Below are 22,811 nucleotides of genomic sequence, written 5' to 3'. Positions count from 1 at the left end.
CCAAGCCACGGCCGGGTTGTCTGCAATAATTTATCTTCTCTCCATCTTGCTGCAGACAGACACTCCGTCTTAACCCACCATCAAACCAGGAAGGGCACTCACCTCAGTTTCACTTCTCTGAGAGATGAATCAGACTTTCGTGACCGGTCATCTTATCACAGATAAGATCAGAGGCAACAATTTTGTGCTTGGAGATATATAACTCTTATGACTTTACACATCTCTCTGCTACAGTGGGATCAAAGTTTCCACCTAGTACAGTTGTTGAGGAATATAATGGCGTCTGTGCAAGAGAGAGAACATTTTTAGTACGAGTTCGGTACAGTGGAAAAAACCCAAATGCATAAGGATCTGTTTCTTGAACAGACAGTGGTGCAAGTGTCAAAGACAGACAAAATCCTCAAAAGCGTTTTGCCCACTGGCAACTTGGGTAAACTATCTTCATTATAAAAATAAGGAACATTTCAAACATTTCTGTATTACACTGTACGAACACTGAACAAAAACTTTCCTAAAGGCAACAGGTCACAATAGGCTATAAAACTGAAAAACATCTCTTGTGATATGAAATTGAAAATACAAAATATGGGTTGTTTTTTTCCCCGTCTTGGTAATTAGCACATCGAGTGATGCCGTTGAATGTGCATTGGCATGTTCGATGTGTGTCCATTGACATACCCTACTACGGTGGAGCAACGTTCCTCCCCTTATATACAAGTCTCTCTCCATTGCTGTTGCAGTTGACCGGGAACCCGCAGGCGTATCAATTGAATCGAACGCCAATCTGCTTGTTGGCGTACGGCTAAAAGTTTCCGGGCGAGACTCGCACTTGTGAACTTTGATTCTGCATTATGTGCATCAACCTGCAAACTGTATTCTGCATGCAGCAGCGTGCACCAGACCGTGACCTCCATATCGTGACCATTCGGGACGAATACACAAACCATTACAGCCCCAGTCTCCTCAGCTCTGTGTCCATCTCAGCCTTTCAGTCAATGAATAAAACATCCAGCGGGAGTGGAAGGCCCAATCTTTCAAACTGAGGACACAACCCTCTTAATCTTAAAAGCCCACAGTGACTACAGGGCATGTATCCTGGCAGTGCATATCTTACTTTTGTAAAGAAACAGATAAAAAGACAGACTAGTCTTCAATTTGAGTTTAGCCTGTGAACTTTTAACCCCTTGTAGTCAAGCTTTCTCTTGAGCATATCCTGCCGTGCATGATCACTTCTGTCAAATCCTTTGTGTTGTTGTTTCTCTTGATGTTAAAAACAAACGTCAAGCACACATCGGCAGAGCCTCTGGCACAACTTATAGTAACTTTGGGGATTGACGCAAATAATCATGTTTTCTTGCAATAGAGACAAGTGAAATATCTAATTACAGCAGAAATGTCAGACGCAGAAGAGATACCCTCTGGGGACTGGCAGACAGACAATGAGGTTTAAAAGGCAGAGATGTCAACACCTGGTGAAGTTATTGTTGAGTCGCTGGTATAAATTCGACAACCCTCTCAAGCCCCCTCAAAGTGATATCTTGTTCAAATGTTGTGCTATGACACGGTGTGGCACCTGCATTTCCTCTGTTGTGTGTGCTTTACTCAAGAGTAATCTCCAGTAGAGCTGAAACAATTAGCCAATAAATTAATTAGTCTATAAACAGAAAATCCCCCAACTATTCTGATAATTGATCAATCGTTAGAGTAATTTCTAGGCTCCATAGGGAAGGCAAGGTTAGTCGGTCCACCACTTTGGTCCAGACTAAAATATCTCAAGAACGATTAGATGGATAACCATGAAATTTGGTACACAGTACACATTCATGTGCCCTTCTGGATGACTTGTAATAACGTCATCATCAGGATAAAATTTTGATTTGTCCAATACTTTGGTCTGTGACCAAATAACTGCCCAATTAATGACATTCCCATCAGCCTCAGCTGTACTTTGTGTTTACTGCTAATTAACACACTAACGCACTAAAATAAGACAGTGAACAAGGTAAACATTATACCTGCTAAACATCAGCATGTTAGCATACCGATGTTAGCATATAGCTCAAAGCACTCCTGTGTCTAAATAAATTCACAGAGCCAGCGTGGCTGTAAACGCTAAGGCTATGTTCACTCTACGAGTGACAAAAGCAACCAAACAGCCAAACGTAGGCAGTTACATTGTCGACCGCGTTGCTGTTGAAGTGTTTCTCAAACGCTTGTTGACGTAGTTATGCCGTTAAATATCACTGGCATCGGGCTAACATAATTTTTACGGTGGAAAAGAACAGGGTGACACAAAAACATATGATTGGTTGACACTTCACCATGTCATCGGAGCGCTGGAAAAAGTTGAGACCAGCTCAGTTTGATTTGTAGCGAGTCACGCTGGTCAAACAGCGACAAGTGTTGGCGTCAGTTTGTAGCTTCATGTCACCGACTTCCATTGTTAATGACTTGTAGCCTGTCGCTGTGTCGCTCGTATAGTGTGAATGCAGCTTTAGTCTTGATCAGGAAAAACTGACTATTGATCAGATACAACAAGGACTATGAAAACACCACCTGGCCTCTTAATAATGAAACTATAATGAACATATTTTCTGACATTTTATAGACTTTTATAGAGCTTTAATAAAAATCCACTAGAAATTCAATGGCCAGTGTAGAGTGGTGCAGGGATGACGTATTTTTTTAGGTCAACCAGGAAGTTAGCATCACCCTGGGTTAACTCCACAAAAAGCCAATGGGATGTTTTCATTGGATTTTGGATTATTGCAGACAATAATCTCTCTGGCTAACAAACTTTTATGATACTTACACATTTTGTTCAGCAAGACAATCTTCAAAAATGAACACCACTCTATGATTTTTGAATTGTGAATGCAATCGGCACGATTGTAAAAAGCTAACGTTAGGCTATAAAGGAACTGCACCAGGGTCACATGAGCACAACGAGGCTGTGAAGGAGGACGAGTCGGCGGGAGGACGTTTCGTACTGTAGTCTCATTTAGCCACTTGTTAGCAACCGCCTTTTTTAAGACATATAAAAGCTTCAAAATTCATGAGTGGGATATTTACTGACGTATTTTATATCGTAGAACAAAACATTGAAATCTCTTAAGCTTGTGTTAACCACAGACTTTATTTCAGGCATCTAACTAGAAACCCATTGACTTCCAGACGAGGGAACCAGAAGTGCTAAAATGCTAACTCGTTTCCACGATTTAGGACTCACTTTAACTAGCACTCTATTGCTGCCTTAATTAGAGATGAGGACAGATCCTGGCCTATACAGAAATACAACAGGAGTAATCAGACTGTTTTACCACAGTCATAGCGGCGTTTCTGACAGCCAACAATTTGCAGTAATGAGGAGGTTGGTTTTCTTCTGCCTGGAGAACCTTATTTTGAAGCAATCATGCCCCATATTTGCCTGTAATTGTTTGGCTGTGTCACTCTCGCTAATTTAGTGAACTGAAAACCAAATACCATTGCATTCAGTCAGAATGAAAACAATACTGGCTAAGTGGCCGTGCCGGTCACACGTTGATGGGAGAGATATGTCAGAGTATTGACACTGTGGCATCATAGCAGATAACAAGCGCATAGAAAATAGTTGTGCATGTCCAAAAGGCTAATAATGTTGTTTACAGTTACTCTAATAGGCTTTTAATTCCAATGCTTCATATTAACGACTGAAAGCTATGATCGTATGACACTAATGATCAATTTAACAATCCCTGCCCAGCTTGCCTCCCAAATGTTGTGAACAAACTTTTAATCGAGCCATTGTAATTACAAATCAATCACAGATTCAGCAAATGTAAGGCTGCTTTTTTACGCCTCAAATGTCTTTAGTGGAGGTCAAATTAGAGATGGTTTCTGCCCAAGATGTCATGTTTTGCCAGTTTGACATCAATGGACAGATTGATGTCTGGTGACAACTTGAATGTGGTAAATGCAAAACTCCTCTTTGAAAACGTGTCTTGTTTTTCTTAAGTAATACCACTTTATAAAGTCTTACATTCAAAATTGTACTTCAGTAATAAGAAGTTAAGCATTTGAATCAAATTATACTGAATTTTCAAAAGTAAAAGTAGTCATTATGCTAATAGCTCCATTTATGTGAGCGCTGAGCAGCGTTATAATGTTGACAATGTGGAGCAAATTTTAACATATTACATTTTTAAAAACGGATATGTTTACAGCCTTACTCTGAAAAGAAGCTAGAAAATACAGCTGTAAAATACATGTAATAAAGTAAAAAGTGAATATTCTATTATACTAAGTTAAAGTATTTGAGTAAATGTACTTAGTTACTTTTCAACACTGTGTAAAGGCACGATGGAACCAAAAAACATCAATGGGAGGGAGAGGGAGAGAAAGCTGCAGCATGAAGTACAAACTAAGCTCTCAGATTGCAGTGACAAGATAAAATAGACTCCCGCCTGCTGTCCAAGGACAAGAAGCACATTAACCACGCTGTCATAAACACTTGTGCAGACACAAAACCAACCAACTCTTAGCACACATACACACACACACTCACACACACACAGAGAGTTCAGTCACACATCTCTGTGTATCTGCAGGCTGGATTCAGTGAAACCTTAAGAAAACAATCAACTCTGCTGTTAGTTACCAGATGTTCCCTAGACGAGCCTTTTTCAGTAAGGCAGATGTGTTATCAGTGGGTGCTCTGACACCCACACACACCCCCCCACACACACACGCACTGACGTCTAAATGTGCATCATGTGTGTCGACATCAGAGAACAGCCGGCCCTGTAGGTCATCATTTATCACAGTAATGTAATAACAAACCACACAAACAAACCGCAGACACACACACACACTTTCATCTCTAACACTCATTTGTTAAACGATGCAGGAAAACTGACGAGAATTGTACAACCAGAAAATGAATGTCTCATGTATTTTTGTCTAGTTATGTGCAAGTGTACAAGCAAGATATGTCCGTTGTTAATCATCTTGAGACATTATTCATTTTTTAAGACAAGTACTCGGACAAGGTTCTCAATACGATATCCAGAGCATTAACATAGCAGCAAACAACTATTTGCTATGTATATAGAGGAGTAATGTCTACCTGAGCAGAGAATGAAGTCACTCTCCCTCTGTGTGTATTGTAATCCGAGTTTACATAGCCAGGCCGGCCACACGCGACTTTTAGTGCATGTGAGCGTGCCCCACTGGCTCGCTCACGGCCGCCCCTCTGCACTGCTGTCATACGGCGGTTACAGCTGACAACGGCGTCCCAGCCGACGGTTCACCCTCAGGTAAACACTGTTAGCTCTGTCAGCACTGTTGCCATTGTTTGCACTGTGAGCACTGTTAACACCGTTAGCTGTGTCGCCATGTTGAGAGCTGTGCGGAGGCAATAGAAATGCTCTCAATCTCGCATTTTGCACCTTTAAGTTATCAGTAGCATCACAGGATAAACAACAAAACTTCTAACGGGTTGTCAAAAGTAACACGGAGATAACGCATTAACGCAAATTCGTTAGAACACCACAAATTTTTTCAGCCCATTAATGCAATCGATTTTTCGGAGGTTGAAGCAGACTCAGTTTTAAAGCTGGAGTGAAGATTCTGGTATCATATGAAACTAGAAAACCCATTAGTACCAACCATTTGTATACTAGCTTGTCGCTAAGGAGGCTAAATAACGCTCCAAACTTGCGCTAAATATTGGCAAGAAAAAACTGTTATGGCCATTTTCAAAGGGGTCCCTTGACCTCTGACCTCAAGATATGTGAATGAAAATGGGTTCTATGGGTACCCACGAGTCTCCCCTTTACAGACATGCCCACTTTATGATAATCACATGCAGTTTTGGGCAAGTCATAGTCAAGTCAGCACACTGACACACTGACAGCTGTTGTTGTCTGTTGGGCTGCAGTTTGCCATGTTATGACCTGAGCATATTTTTTATGCTAAATGCAGTACCTGTGAGGGTTTCTGGACAATATTTGTCATTGTTTTGTGTTGTTAATTGATTTCCAATAATAAATATATACACACATTTGCATAAAGCAGCATCTTTGCCCACTCCCATGTTGATAAGAGTATTAAATACTTGACAAATCTCCCTTTAAGGTACATTTTGAACAGATACAAAGTGTCTGATTAATTTGCGATTAATCACAATTAACTATGGACAATCATACGATTAATCGCGATTAAATATTTAAATCGATTGACAGCCCTACTAATAACTGATCTATAAAGCAAAGTAAAGCCAGTAGTTAACTAACTAGTTGTTTAAGCTATAATGTTTATCGTGCTCAGTTAGATTTCTGATTGTGTAGAAGATGTGAAAGGAGAGACTCGTGACACCTTGTATAGTTATATAGGTATTTGTCACAACCTGAACGTGATTTTCTCACACACACACACACACAATCGGGGGTGCAGTCTCTAGTGTACCTGCATCCCTGCAGGGCAGGAGAAGAAGGATCTTGTGCTGCAGCTGAATAATTCAAGCGACATCTTCACCTCAGTGCAGCAGAATAAACGAACGAATACCACAGATTTAAAGCTTTGTATGCTGCTCATGTTCAGTCAGCGCAGCCAATCAGAGCTCCGGGTCTTCTGGCAGATTTTTTTCTTTACATGAAAATTGCTCAGGGGCACACTCAAACACTCGCCGACACTCAAGGACAAATGTCAGACTGAACACCGATTCTCTGCTTGGAGAGAAGAAGTTGTAGATCGAAATTTGTCTTTTTGTGAGCATCGAGTGTCTGTGTGTCCGATGAGGGATTTACTGTGGTCCTCCACACTACTACTGTGTCATCAGGTGGTCTTGGTCAGCTGGTTTTGGTCTAGACAGAACAAGGTCTAGGTCAGAACAAGGTCGGAAACATGCATTATGAACAGTAAAGTCAAGTAAAGGTTATGATAGTAAAAATGATTAAACTATTATAGTTCCTGTTGACTACTTACAAAATTAACATGATCTTTTGTATTAATTGCTTGTGTTTCTCGTGTTTTCTCAGCCCTTTCTTCTTTAGTCCAACATGACTGATGAACCTGTGAGCTTGTGGCGTGCTGCTAAATCAGTTGGCCATTAAAATGTACAATATTAGTGTTACTGGGTAGAATCTAGCCAGCCCTCTTCAGTATGCAGCATGCTGTCTGACTCTCAGCTTTCCTTCCTCCTCACTTCTCTCTGAGTCGTATTTAGCCATTAGTCATTTTATAGTAATTCAGCACTGAGTTACTAATGGTAATGGAAATGTTCAAGTTTATTGTATTTCTGGCCATATTCAAACCAGGGATTTCAGGAGAGGTGTTTCCACCTGCAGGTACTTTTTTTGAGGTATTTGTACTTATTAGAGTATTTCCACCGTATGTTACGTTATACTTCTACTCCACTATGTTTTAGAGAGGAATATTGTATTACTCCACTACATTTATATGACACATTTAGTTGCTAGTTACTTCACGGATTAAGATTATTAATACAAAATATTATCCACAAATATAATAAGAGACATTCTTTTACATTAAAGGTGCAGTGTGTAGGATTTAGCGGCATCTAGTGGTGAGGTTGCAGATTGCAACCAACTGAGTATCCCTCCACTCACTCCTCCCTTTCCAAGACTGCGTTAACGTGAGCCACCGAGTCAAAAACCGTGGTGACGCCGTTCGCCTCGCTCAGAGCCCATCCTTACCATAATAACACAATTTAGGAGCAACGGAAGTCAGACGGCAGCTGGCGGTACCACGGTTTTGCACTCTGCGGCTCACGTTACTGCAGTTTCACAAGTGCGTCGGAGAACTACGGTGGCCGTCAGGTAACGTAAAAATGCTCTCTCAAGAGCTAGTGATTGGTTTGTCCATTCTGGGCTACTGTAGAAACATGTTGGACTCCATGAAGAGGACCTGCTCCCTATGTAGATATGAAGGACTCATTCTAAGCTAACGAAAACACAACAATTCTTAGTTTCAGGTGATAATACCCTAATGAAAACATAGTTATGAATATTATATTATATTTCTGCTAATGGATCCCCCAAAATGTTACACACTATTCCTTTAAGCTACCCAGCAGTATATTATAGATACTGTATATAATATACTAAATATATATATTGTAATTAAACTTAACCCCACCTTTACCTGCTGCAACATTAATTTGTACATTAATCAATCAAAAATGATAATCCAATGATACACATTATTCTGAAATGGGACACTCTATATAATGAGCACTTTTACTTTTGGTACTTAAAGTTTATTTTGATGCTAACACTTTTGTAGTTTTACTTGAGTAAATGTATGAGTATATCTGCATTGCACTACTGCTACTTTTACTTAAAAGTGAATGATATTGGTACTTCTTCCACCACTGCCTATGGCATTCAAAAACAAGGATGCCTTGATACATGTACTGTTGCATACAGTCAGAGAGTGTCCATAGAGACTGAAGATGAAGTCCTGGTCTACAGCCAGCACTGTCCTCTGCCCCCGTGTTATTCCTCCCACTCTACTCTTATATTCATGCCCCCACATTGTCATGCCAGCTAACCAAATAATTACACTCCTGCTGTCTCTCACCACGCTAGAGCTGAGAGGACGGCGCTCACACTTTTCGTGCCCTTTCATCCCAATAGTCAGAGTCATGTTTTACACAATTTGCACTCCACTTGTGGATCAAGCGATGAGAAGGCCGAGGCTTGTATAGTCTTGCCTTTGCCAGAGCCATTGTGCTATGCCAGAAAGGGAGTGAAAGTTATGTGAATGTTTTACACCAATCAGACTCCAATACTGTAGCTCAACTGTGCTGCTGGTAAATTATAATGACAGCTTTCTTATTATCAAGTGAGTTTGAAACAGTCTGCAAATGCTGCTGTGCTTTATTCCTTGACTTGCGATGCTTATTTCCATTGATAGACTACTATGTCGACATGCTGTTCACAGGGACTGATGTATTCTCTATGCTTTAAAACACCAGAGCAACACAATGTGCCTTGCTCGATCACTCTCGTCTCACTAAACCCATTAAAATGCAGCCGCTTATCGCGTACGGTTCATTTATTCCATTAATCTTCGATCATGATAACCACAGACGCGAGATGGGTGGAAAAAATGATGCACTTAGAGGGAAAGTGGGGATCAACTTCAGCTATGACAGGAGAGAGAATGAAGAGGAAAAATAGCAAAGAAGTGTGGGCAAGAGTGACAAGGAACGTCACCTGTCATAATGTGATATGTATCACGCTTCATCATGTCATTATACCCTGATTATGGTGTCTATTCTTGTCAACTGTGACTCACTATATGATACAGGACTTCAATTCATGTAAAACATAGCCTGGAGAGAATATTTCTGATCATTTGAAAAACACATTGAGCAATTGAGCATCCATTTGGTGAAGTTATTATCTTGCAAAGTATCAACAGAGGAAATAGTGAAACCAAATGAGCATATATGATTTTGCAAACATGGAGATATTAAATATTAAACATAAAAAAGATATTGTGTAATAGCTACAGTGTGGACTTATTTTGTGGCATTAGCAGTCATTGCCTAATAACGATTTCTGCATAATTATCAAGCTATTACATTGTTGAAGAGAGAGACTTTGCAAGAAAGTAACTTCACCAAAATACACATTTATGCTTAATTGCTAAAGTAAGTTGCAAAAACTTAATATCAAGAATGTAATGTCTTGATAATTATGCAGAAATCGTTATAAGGCGATGGCTGCTAATACCGCACAGCATGTACATATTGTTTTGTTCTATCTCCATATTTTGCAATACGTACTCCGCTCTCTTTTCTGTCTCTTTGACATCTTCTTCTCCGTGTGTCTGTCTTTCTGTCATTACCGTGCATTGATTTGAAAGGCTTCATTTCGACGGGACTGTGTGGCGGGTCTCAGACTCTCGGACTCCACAGATCGATAATGAAAATGGGATCGCATCAAATGACCCTGAAAATAAATGGAGTCAACATAGCTCAGCTGTTGAATTTAGCCCAGCACAGAGCCTTTAGTCGGATTGTTTTCAGTGGCAGCCTTGTTAGCTCCACAAACCCGCATCACAGCTATTACTAAGTGACATGTCCATCTAAGCTGTCCTTAACATCCATATGATGTAATGTCATGATGAGGCAGCTTTTACAGGCAAAACATAAAAAATGTATTCTAGTCCTATAGCTCCACACCAGCCTGTTCAATAACTTATTTTAGGTTCACTTTAGCCAGAACCAGCCAGAATTACTGTGTACTACTTATTTTATTTTATTATCTGATATTTCAATTTGCACTCGTCACTCTATTATTCCTAGATGTCTGTATACAAGTTAGTATGTCTCATCCTGAAAACTCCGATCTCCATTCCTCGGTTGTTTACTCCAGATGTGTTTCGTGCTTGAGCTGCTGAATCAAAGAGATTTAAATTCACCTTTATATCCGTCTCTCAGGCGAGCTCGCCACCCTGCACTCTCAGTTAGTCTTTTTTCCGCTGCATTTGGATAATAGCTAGAGTGAGATCTTAATCTTAATATCACCCACACAATGCCCGAGTAAATAAACAGATCTGCTGCAGTTACCATAGAAACTTTCCACTTTGTGCCATAATGCAAGGGTATTCTGGGTATTCGCTGCATGGTTTGGGATGGTGATGGAGCAATTCAACTTGCTCCATTTAAACCGCTATTGAACTCATGGGTGCATCTACAGCATATCTATTTATACTCCATTCTTAACACCTATGATTGGAATACCAGGGAATTCATTTCGATGGAATTACACGGAAAACATTTCTTCGGTGGTGTGTACTCTTACATTTCTGATGCATTAGATAACATACTTTAAAGATTCTCTATACAATATCCAGAGCATTAATATAACAGCAAACAACTATTTGCTATGTAAAGATATAGAGGAGTATTGTCTACCTGAGCAGAGAATGAAGTCACTCTCTTTCTCTGTATGTGTGCTGTAATCAGAGCTTCTCCTTGCTTTGTTGACATAGCCGGGCCGGCCGTGCGTATCTTTTAATGCATGTTCGGTTCCCCCACAGGTTAACACTGTTAGCTCTGTCAGCAGCGTTGCCTTTGTTTTCACTGTTAACGCTGTTAGCACCGTTAGCTGTGAGCTGCTGGCTCAGCCATTGCCATGTTGAGAGCCGTGTGGAGGTAATAGAAACGCTCCCAATCTCACATTTAGCACTTTAACACTACACAAGTACACTATTACAAAACCTGTAGGTGTCTTTCTCTGAGGATGTAGCAATTCTCTCCTTATTAAAGTACTTGTTTTTGCTTATTTTCCAGTTTTTCTGCCTTTGTGAAAGTTCAAAAATCAAATTAAAGTCAAGAGTTCAAGACAGTGGATCACCTCTTTATCAGATCTTGCACCGAAACTATTGCTGACTTGCATTCCTTGAAGTTTTCGAGTCTTATTATAAGACACTAGTGGGTTGCTAGAAATTGAATACAGGAAACTGTAGGGATGACCTGTCAGAGATGATTTATTACTTATAACTTCATCCTAACAGGATAAACTAAAATCTATGGCCATGTTAGCTGCCCGGTGAGGCTTTAATGATCATTACACACCAGAAAACAGAACCGACGAACGGATGGAATAGAGAGAAAACTTTTCAATTACCACATCCTCCTCATCACTGTGTGGGGGGTGAAAGTTTGGCCTAAGGGTAAAAGTAGTTGTAAATCTGTATTGGCACTTGGCAGAGCTTGTTGCCAAATGCAAGCTTGTTTTATCGATTCAGAGACAAGCGTGGTAAACAGGCTTTTTTGTGTAAACTGCTTTTCAAGTTTAAACATTTCTCTTCTACAGTCTGAAATGGATCAAACAAAGATTGTTTTGTCTTGAATAGTTTGAATGCCGAGCAGGATGGTAGAAGTGCCAATTAGAGGTAACAGACCATGTTACAGGTTACATGAAGCACTGTGCTCCGCAGGTCAAGTCAATTTTATTTGTATAGCCCAATATCACGAATCACAAATTTACCTTAGGGGGCATTTCAAACTGTATAGTCAGTGCAATGTACTTCAAATCTCTGTTAAAGCTGCAATAATCAGTATTTGTTGCTCCCTCTTTTGCTATAACAACTTTATATGGTGATATTTTGTCAGAATTGTGTTTGTGTCTTGTTCTGCTCCCCCCTGAGTAGACAAATAAATGAGTAATGCAGCTTTAAAGCATAGCTTAGCTTAGCATCTGCTAAAACCCCACAAAATGAAATATAAAGCTTGTCTTTTTTTGTTATTGTGACAAGCATGTACGTCCCCTAAAAGACGTCTCTCAGGCATTTACTTGCAGCTCTGTTAGGAGGAGTCTTATTTGCACATGATGTGTTTTGCTATGTGGCAGCTACATTATGCTGCTTGATGGAATTAAATAAGGGAAGCTACATCAGCAGCCTCAGCGATAATTGTCCATTACCGTGCTGGCCTGACATCCCATGTATTTGTGTGTGTTGTTTTGCATCGTGCCCTGCAGATACTGAACACATGCTGAATGTGGAGCCTCTTTAGACCCAGTGGCAATGGGATTAGAGATATAGCTGACTTTTGAATATATTCCTGTGAGTTTTTTTTCAATTAAAGCTGCAGAGAGTGATTGCATTTTTCAGTCAGAGAGATGTTTTTCTCTCGGTGTGTGTTGTTTGTTTTTAATAATAATGTTCGGGCGTCATCATAGCAACATCGCAGCATGTTCAAGCAGCTGCCCGTGCTGAAAAACAAACCCACACACTAACAGAATTGCACCTTCTAGCGGGACTCAAAAAAAGATATATTGCTGTAATTCGGAGGTCACCAATTTTGCTGGCGTGGCTATTGATTGGTGGAAGTTGTGGCGTCCTATCCTCGGAGTGTTTCTTTCACAGATGGTCTGATCCTAATGAACCAGACACGAGCCAGATGCCTCCGTGCTGCACTACGCCAGGTCCCGTGAGGTGATGTGGAAAGAATCTCACTTCCATTTTTAGTTGACGACACAGAGAGGAGCCGTGAGGGCACGTATGATTTGATTTAAAGTGATGTTATGGTACACAAGCTGGCGTGCTGTTTGGAGGGGATAAATGGCTTTGATTGGAGTTTCAAGGGGTGTTCAGGGACGTGTTGAAGAAGACATTACATTTCACAAACTATTCTACATTGTAGCCGGTGCATGAAGAAAAACATGACGACAAGGAAAGAGAAACAAGATTTCATTATGAGCCAGGACTTCTAAAACATATAACCTCCCTATCTGGTTCCTGCTCTTGGTTCTTGTTGTATTTAGCTTCAGTGTATGTGACGGTGATGGACGCAGTGCAAACCATCTGTGATCCGTTTACAATGTTGTGTAAAATGAGACGTTAGTGTGTTGGCTGGCAGCCTGCGCCTCCCTGCTTGACTCATCCTCCCTGTCGGTCTGTCTTTGTCTGTCTGCTCTCCATCTGCCTGCCTGTGTGTTTGCTTGCTTGTAATCCATTTCTACATCAATCTCGAGGCAAGTGGCAGCCGAGACATTAATAAGAAGTCAACATCAGACCGCGCTGTTATTGGATACATTCATCATTCAAACGTCAAGACGCCATTTAATATTGCAGCAGATTCCCAATCTGAATTTAATGTTAGCAGCCATCGAGATGACATTAATTGCAGTATGGCCACGCTGATCTGATCTGCTGCATCTTTTTTTTTTTTTTAAGCCGTTCAAAAAGCTCATTAGAATAAACAATTTTCAGAAAGTTTGGCCATTAAAAGTGCAACAAGGAGGCGTCCATTTTCTCTCTTCTCATTTGCTCCACAGGGAGTGTGATTTCCAGTAGAGGGCAGCACAGAGCGTACAATGCCAAACTAAATCTCTTCTCCTCTCTTTCAGGTCCAAAGTGTTTCGGGGAAAGAAGGTCCATGGAGATTACGACATCAAAGTGGAGCAGGTATGGTATTGATTTGATGGATCTATGGTGCTGTAGAATCATTCATTAAAGGTTGAGGGGGATCAGAACAGAGATGGAAGTGAACTGACATCATATTCACGTTTGATATGGAAATGCAGAGGTTCCTACTGACTCAACACAAACTGAGGTGTTTGCTGTTGATTTGTACAGCAGGTTATACGTTCGTAGAAAGAACTAAACATAACATGCAACCTTGCTCTGTGGTGGTTGCAGAGATTGGAGGTCACAGATTCAGCAAAGTGTTTCTGCCTGTGTGTGCAACAAGTTCTCCAATGTGGGTCCACCACTTTGGTCTAGAGCAGGGGTCAGCAACCTGCGGCTCTTTAGCTCCTCTCCAGTGGCTCCCTGTGGATTTTTAAAAATGGAAATGAATAACTGTTTTTTGTTTACATTTTAATTTTTATTTATCATTGTTGTAGGTCTATGGTACGAAGATACGACGGAGTATGAGGGCCACGTTTAGGAAAAAAAATAAATCTGAGATTTCGAGAAAAAAGTCGTAATATTACGAGAATAAAGTCAGAAGTTTATAGTAGTAATTTTACATTATTTTCTTTTTTTGTCGGAAAGTAATGATTTTATTCTCATAATATTACAACTTTTTTCCTCATAATATTATGACTTTATTCTGGAAATCTCTTAATACTCCTTAATACATTTGCACTTGGACCCTCACTGCATTAGATTAATATACTATATACTTAGACTATAAACTGTGTTACCTTCATCACAATGCTCAAATGTTTTGCGGCTCCAGACAGATTTTTTATTTATTTTTTTGCCTAAAATGTCTCTTTTGATAGTAGAGGTTGCTGACCCCTGAGCTAGACTGAAACATCTCAACAACTATTGGATGGATTCCCATTCAATTTTGTACAGATATTCCTGCTCTCCACAGGATGAATTTTTAGTGAACTCCTCACTTTTTATCTTTCAGTTTTAACTTATTCAGTAAAACATCTCAACATCTACAAGATGGGTTGGCACCACAAAAGTTGGCATTCATGGTCCACAGTGGATGAATCCTAATGACTTTAGTGAACCCCTGACATTTCTTCTAGCACTTACATTTTTTTACATTTTTGGTTTTGACTGAAATATCTGGACAACTACTGGGTGACTCAATCAAGGTTCCATGACAAGCCAAACCTACCAAATCTTCTAGGTTTCTAGATGGTAAAGTTTAGTTAAAACTTGACTTCCCCAGACTTTTTCTTCTAGCGCCATCATCAACATCGTCAACATTTGCTCAATACTTCTGTTTATGATCAAATACCAGCAACATTAAAATGTTGTTCCCAAATCACCTGGTAAATATTACCTGCTGAACATCAACATGCTAACATTGTCACTGTGAACATATTAGCATGCTAATAATAAAGCATTTAGCTCAAAGCACATCATGGCTGTCATTTTTTATTTATTTAGCACATATGATTACAAGTAAACTCAAAGTGCTTTACATTTAAAGACAAAATATAAACATGTAGACATAACCATAAGAAGATATCAGCATAAACTACATAACTATAAGAATACAGTAAAGCATACACCCAATCACACAACAGTAAAAAACAAAACATCAACACAATCAAATAAAGCAAAAAATGACTTTTTTGCTGTGTATGTTTACCCGTGTGTAAATATATAGTATAAGCACACTTTAAAAACCACCAGTACAAAATATGTAAAATCACACTAGTAGTTCATGTTGTAGTTAATGCACATACTTAAGTTATTCTACATATCTTATATTAACAGTATGTGACATTTTGGTTTCATATTGTTTGAACCATTCTAACCAGCAAGCCGTTTTGATTTTTGCAATACTTGGTTACTGCATCTGAAATTGATATTCTGTGAGGTTTCACACCAGACAGTTTCACACCTAATAGATGTTGTCAGTGAAGTTACAACCTCACGCCTCGCCACAGAAACAAAAATACTCACAAGAGGAGACAAGAGTCGGCAGCTATGAGTCACAGAGAAATCCTCACTATGTTTGCAACCACACCAAAGACAAGCACACACGCGTTATTTTACCAGGATAACTCTAAGGTTTATGCATACAATAATATAGATGTGTTAATATACCAATAAATACAAAGTATATTGAGAGTTTGCAAATATATAACAGCTGTGTGCAATGCTAAATTTTGTTTTGTCCTCACCTTGCACTGCTTCTGCAAAGGACGTTTTGCTCCCAGTTCAATCATCAATTCAAGTGATAAGAAAAGATGTGCCCAGTATGAAAATAACTATGATCAATTTCACACCTTTTCTTGCACAGTGACCTTAACCATTGATAATATAATCATCTGATATTCTGCTTCTTGTATATCAGATTCTACAGTTGTTTATTGAAAGCACTGGGAAACATTTACACAATTGACGTGTATGATTGTGCAACATTTACCATTTAAAGGGGTTCATGTGTATTTCATCACTTCTGTATCTAGACTTAACGTGTACAGCTGATGACACTGTCTCATGTCCTCTTTCTTTACGTCCTCGTAGGCTGAGTTCTCGGAGGTCAACCTCGTCTCACATTCAAATGGAACCTGTAACGTGGACATGCAGGTCATCAGGAGCGGGACCAAAGTGGTCAGGTCAGCGCAGCACACAGATACACACTCACACATTGGTTCTTCTGTGATTCAGAGAAGATCAAAATGTGTTCATTTTTGGAGTCAAATCCTTCTTCCCAAACCCCAAATCCTAATGTTATACCTACATTTAACCCTAACCATTATCCTGACTTTGACAGTAAGATTAATACCAAAATACAATTAAAAAATACAATCCTAACCTTAACCTGTTAACCTATCAGATGGACCTCATCCCATGACACCTATAACCCACCGCAGAATAACCCTCTGTCTTTATAACGTTGTCCCTGCTTTGGAGATGAATTTTACTATTTTAGCAAACATATTTGGTCCTCACAAAAAGATATGAAAGCAGAATGGCCTTGATGGTTCAAACCTCAAGAGCTAAACTACAATTCACAATACAACCAAAAAATACCAAACTAACTATTAATTTTGTCACTAGACCTAATAAAACCTACCTCAGAAATATCGCCACAAAGTCCACACTAAATAAATGTTAATTTGATTATTTTAGATTGATCAATGCACATTTTAATGCTCCTTATTTCTTCATATATATTGTGTATTTTTAGATTATTTTTGTGTGTGTGAACGATTTTTCTTTTTGTGTGTGTATATTTGCGTTGCCTCAAATTGCCCCTTGAGGGATAAATAAAGTATTTTAAATTGAATTAAATGTTTTTGTGAGGACATTTGCTCCCCACAAGAAAGTATAAGAACACAGTGTAGTGCCCCTAATTGGGTATACTTGTTTTACTCTCAGGACTAAATTAATGTAATGTAATCATAATCTACAATACCAGGATGCAACCAAGAAATACAAACCTGGACATGAACCCCTGACCCTTTTCTTTGAAGGTCATTTGGTCCTCACAAAGAACTATAAGGCACACATCAATTTTCAAGGCCTTTGACTAGGGCTGCACAATTAATCAAATATGAATCACGATCACAATTTTCGCTTCCCACAATTAAATGAACTTGATCGCCCGGGATATTGATGTTTCAAATGTGCGGTCTGCTCATAGGAAATGCTGCTGCATATCAAATCAAGCGTTTCCTAAATAGCTAGCCACCAGCCGGTGATCGAGATGGTTTGGCTTCACTTTTGGGTATAGATATTATCTATGAAACCAATGTGTTTATGATTAAATTGAGAGAATAAAATTGTTTATCTAGCTCTTAATGTTGCTAATTTTGCTCTCAAAGTGCACCAGATTGACGCATTTAACTTTAAAATGTAGCTTACAAAAGGGTAGCGTGAATATTCCTGTATTTTTTCACACTGCAATATATACAGTATAGCAGAAAAAAAACATCGTGCAGCCCTAAATGTAAATTAGCTAGAATGTAGCACAGCATGGAAGTGAAAGGAGTGCTCTGTTTATTTTAATGTGAAATTGCAATAAAAATATGTTGTCGCTAAAATCAATGAATAATCGTGATAAATTATCGTGATCTCAATATTGATCAAAATTATCATTGTGCCCATAATCTCGCAGCCCGACCTTTGACTATGTATTAAATAAATTGTTCTACTCTTAGAGCTTAATTGAAATGGCCTTGCAATCCCCAAAAACAACCAAGAAATACAAACTTAAAACCTCAACCATTAATCTGAATCTGAATCCAAAACCTACCCCTGAAATAACATCCCTACTTTGGAAGACATTTGATCCCCACAAAAAAGACTAAGAACAAACATACTTACATCAATCTTCAAACGGCAGCACAGTGCTGCTGTATCATGTTTATGCATCAATTAAAAAGATGATCCAAAGACTTTTCTGTGAGATCAGACAGAAAAAACTCCTGGAAATAATAGACACATTTCTTTACAGCGAGGTCTGATCAGTGGAAAAAGAGCAGAGGCGTATAACTGCAGTCATTACCCACAGACTGGCCCAATACAAACATGTGAACGTACTGTAACTCAGCACAATCACACACCACAAACCGCACTGAAACAGACACCAGTGTCCCAGTGATTAAGAGAGACTATAACTCCCACTGCTCACTAACCAACGAAACCAACAGGAAATGAAGACGGCAACCTCAGTCTGATTATCAGCATCTCCGCCCTGTAATTATGCTTTATGAGGGACTGGTCCGCACATGCTCACACACGCAAACACTGACCATTGCCTGAGATAGTGTGGGATCAGGGAAACTTTGATTCATGGTGGTAGACAGAATGATTCACATTCACCTGTCCTGACCGTATCATGTCCACAGAAGCATTATTCTGTTACAACATCTGAGCTCCTCGTAGACGTCCAGACCTCACCCAAACATGGACTTGCTGTGGAGAAAATGAATGTGTTTACAACATACAGTAATTGTCAGTCTGTCTTGTTGTCTGCCTGTCTGAGCTCATTGCAGGCTTTTTAGATTCGGCCCTTTTTAACAATCTACATTTGTCTCTGTAATTACACTGTGTCCATCGATTTCAAGTCAAAGCAGTGATTTCGTTAACTGCTCTGAGTCTGTGTGTTGCTAAGTAACCCTCACCCCGAAGAAGATGTAATGTTTTCCAGACTGAACATGTCACTATGCCATCTTCAGCTCCTCTTCTCTCTATTTCTTCTGTTGGGCTTTATGTCTTTCATTTTGACAATTGAAAGAACAAATATTAGAGTACAAACATAAAAAAAAAAAAAAATCTACTATGACCCTACGATTTATGAGAAATATTTACAACGTAAAATATACACTAAGTTTGTGTAATAATTGCAGTCGAAGCCCGAACAGTCAGCAGATTTGGTGTATACAAGGAGACGAAGAGGCTGTGAATTATTACAAGGATTATAGTGTATTAGCTGTCATACTTCAGCACACAGCAACACAAAACTAAATAAATTAAAGTCATTTAAAGGATAAGTCTGGTGTTATTCTATTTATTTTCCTCTCGTTAACAAATCCCATGAAAACATCCAAAGGTCCGTCTCTCAACAGCTCCCTATTTTAAACCCATTTGTTGAAAACATTTAAAAACTGGTAACAAATTTACAGCATAGAGTAATTTTTTTTAAAGGCTAAATCATTTCTCAAAACAGCTGTAGTTTTTTCCAAACATTACTCAACAACTCAAGAGTAAATGGTGCCTTTGTTGGGGATTATTTTCAGCTGTGCGCTAGTGAGTATTTAGGCAGCAGGACGGTGTATGTGGGATTGACGCTAAATAAACTACAGTGCCCATGTTCATCGTAATGAAGGAACACGTCACTGATGGAAGTATATGGCACAGAGGAATTGTAGGCATTGACAGCATCTGCAGCAATCCCCTGACTTTTCATGTAGCGCCATTGTCAGGTCAAATGTTCAATTGGTCTAATACTTTGGTTTATGATCAAATATCTGCAAAACTAACCAGCCTCAGTTATGCTTCATATTTGGTTTAGGGAGGGGGTGTCAAACTCATTTTAGTTCATGGGCCAGCCCAATCTGATCAAGTGGACCGGACCAATAAAACCACTGCATAACAATCTAAAAATAACAACGCCTCCAACTTTCTTTTAGTGTGAAGAAGTACAAGTACATTCTGAAAATGTTCACAATTAATGTACAATCCATCTACAAAACAGATGATGAAGACCTTGAGATGCCTCGCTGATCTCTCGGCTACAACTAAAAAAACAGACTGCTGTTTCCTCAAACCTGCCAACAACTTATTTATTTTATCTGTTCTTAGTTGTCCTTGCAAGTTATTTTATTTTCCGCCATGAGGAGTCTGATAGTGGCGCCGAATATTATATTCCTTGAGCACTGAAAGGTGCTGTGAAACACATCAAGCACACTGGCTTCCCATTTAGTTCTGTGAAGAATATGTGAAGATATGAACTGGACCATTTTTCTTATAAACCCGACACTCTGTGTCCACTTTTCTCCTTTTTGACAAAGACATTTTCCACCGGCAGCTCCTGCGCTATGCTTGACAGTGTTGTGTCACGTAGCCTGTAGGGCCTATACGTAAGCACATGGGCTCTATAACGAATGCACGACCCCCAGTGGACAAATAGGAAAAGCAGAGCACTTTATTGACAAATTGGAATTAATGACTTATTAGCAAATTTTCCCACTTCACAGGGCCGGATCAGACCCTTTGATGGGCCGGTTCTGGCCCTCAGGACGTATGTTTGACACCTCTGGTTTAGAGCATTGGGTTAAAAAGTGCACGGTGAAAAATGCTAGGTGAATGCTAGTTGGATGACCCTGCTGGCAACACTGACTATTAGATCGAGAGTCATGACCATGTTGATTTTTACAGACTACTGTCAGCAATGAGGAGATTACAGTCACATCAGTTGTTGAGTCCTCTCCACCAGAGTCTTCTTTAGTTTCTTGGAGAATCTGATTAGTATTCTCGGTGCATGAAGAGCTGGTGGTGGTCACACTGTGCCAGAGTTTTCTCTCACTCCTCTCTACATCTCTTTTACTCTGTATTTTGTTTCCTCTCTGTCTCTTTCTCTCACACCTCCCCTCTCTCTCTCTCTCTCTCTCATGCGTTTCCTCACATTCCCCCTCTCTCTCTCTCTCACTCACACATTCAGAGACAAAAGGAAAAATAACAGGAGTCATGCCCTATCACCGTCAACCTTTCACTGAGCTGAACTGCACTGAATATTGTTTTTGTCCTTAACCTGCCGGACATTAATTGTCTCTGTGAGCTCTAGAGTTTTGGGTTTTCACTAAAGAGACAGACATATTTTATAATAAAACATTACAAAATCATACATAATAGATTATAAAACCCCAAACTTGGAACCCATCACTGTCTGCCATTTAGCATTTGTTTTCTATTCACTTGTGTAGATTCATCCCCCATTTTCTCTCGAGTTTTGAATGCCAGATGTCCTCTGTACTTCAGTCCTTGTCACCGTTACCTCTGCCTTTGGCCTCGGGAGGGCTGCAGACAGACACCTCTGTGACACACACACACCTGTCACCTGCAGCTTCATTTCACCAGGAGGTCAAAATGTGTGGGAGGTTCACACACTTCCTCCCCACCCAGTTCCACCTCCAGCTAGGGTGGTTTCAATCGCATCTCATACTAAGTAATACTGGGGTTAGAATCATAAATAACAATACATATAGAATTTTTTATTATTAAAAGTGGCTAATGTACAAGTCCTCCAAATTACACAACAAAATACGTTGTTTGTCTTTGCTCTCCAGAACAACACATAGAAGCCTTTTCTAATCTGACACTCCTATCGGCAGGAAGACATCATTTGTCTCCAAAAACGCACCGTGGTAGAGTTAAGATTTGGTTAGGTTTAGGCTCAAGAAGGACTTGGTTAAGTTTAGGAAATGATAATGCTCTGGGTTAAAAAAAAGTACATCATTAAGGTTATAGGGAAACATTGTGGTTTGGGTTAAAGGTGCTAAATTCAAACTTCAGAGCATTAATACAGCATTAAACAACTATTGTCTATGTAAATATATAGAGGAGTAATGTCTACCTGAGCAGAGAATGAAGTCCCTCTCTGTGTTGAAATCCGAGCTTCTCTGTACTTAGCCAGGCCGGCCGGTAATCGCTGGCACTCTGCACTGCTCTTATACGCCGGTTACCGCTGATAACGCCGTCCCAACCCGTGGCATCGTTGGGGAAACGTAACACCACCTTCTGCTTCCCAACCTAACACTGTTATCTCTGTCAGCACTGTGGCCGTTGTGTGCACCGTTCATGCTGTTAGCACCATTAGCTGCGAGCCGCCGGGTCAGCCGTCGCCATGCTGAGAGCCGTGTGGAGGCAATCCTTCAATCATAGATATGCTTTGAATTTTAAAATTTAGCACCTTTAAGGTTAGGGAAGTTTTATCGTCATGCTTACAATAATAAACACGCGGTTAAGATTGTGGAACATTCGTGGTCATGCTGTAAAACAAAAAAATTGACTGTTGGTAAGATACAGGAAATGAACAACCACCTCCCGTGTTTTGTTGACACATCCACCCCGACTTCCTCCCGTCATAATTACTGCGGCTGCTAGAGAGCTTTGCCACTGAGAACAGTCTCCTAATGTCCCATCATGTAGAGGAGAGGGGTGAATGCATCATTAACAGACTACTGCTGGATACATTTTCATGACCACCAACTGATGGGTCGTCTGTTCTCCGTTAATTACTTCATCACATGCTGCAGAAAACCAGAATATGATCTAATGTGAGACTGGTAAATTTGTTTGTATCGATTCTATCCATGCTCGTGTCAATACTCAAAACAAGACATGGTATTGATACTTTAGGGGTC

The 22,811-nt window shown here is 39.7% G+C and overlaps 1 protein-coding gene across 2 annotated transcripts in view; it reads left to right on the top strand.

Annotated features, from left to right (window-relative positions):
• Nucleotides 1–22,811, top strand: part of syn2b (synapsin IIb) — a 94,202-nt gene that overhangs the window by 35,023 nt on the left and 36,368 nt on the right. Inside the window, exons 1-3 of one of the 2 annotated variants that reach the window (XM_037781958.1) lie at nt 12,905–12,954; nt 13,869–13,926; nt 16,465–16,556. In XM_037781958.1, coding sequence (XP_037637886.1) covers nt 12,920–12,954; nt 13,869–13,926; nt 16,465–16,556 — 185 coding nt within the window. In that variant the 5' untranslated portion in view covers nt 12,905–12,919. Of the gene's footprint in view, nt 1–12,904; nt 12,955–13,868; nt 13,927–16,464; nt 16,557–22,811 lie in introns of those variants that run through there. The other variant, XM_037781949.1, reaches the window with a different exon arrangement.

This window comes from Sebastes umbrosus, chromosome 1 (assembly GCF_015220745.1).
Source record: "Sebastes umbrosus isolate fSebUmb1 chromosome 1, fSebUmb1.pri, whole genome shotgun sequence".
Lineage (NCBI taxonomy): Eukaryota > Metazoa > Chordata > Actinopteri > Perciformes > Sebastidae > Sebastes > Sebastes umbrosus.
This window is presented reverse-complemented; position numbering and strand designations above follow the sequence as displayed.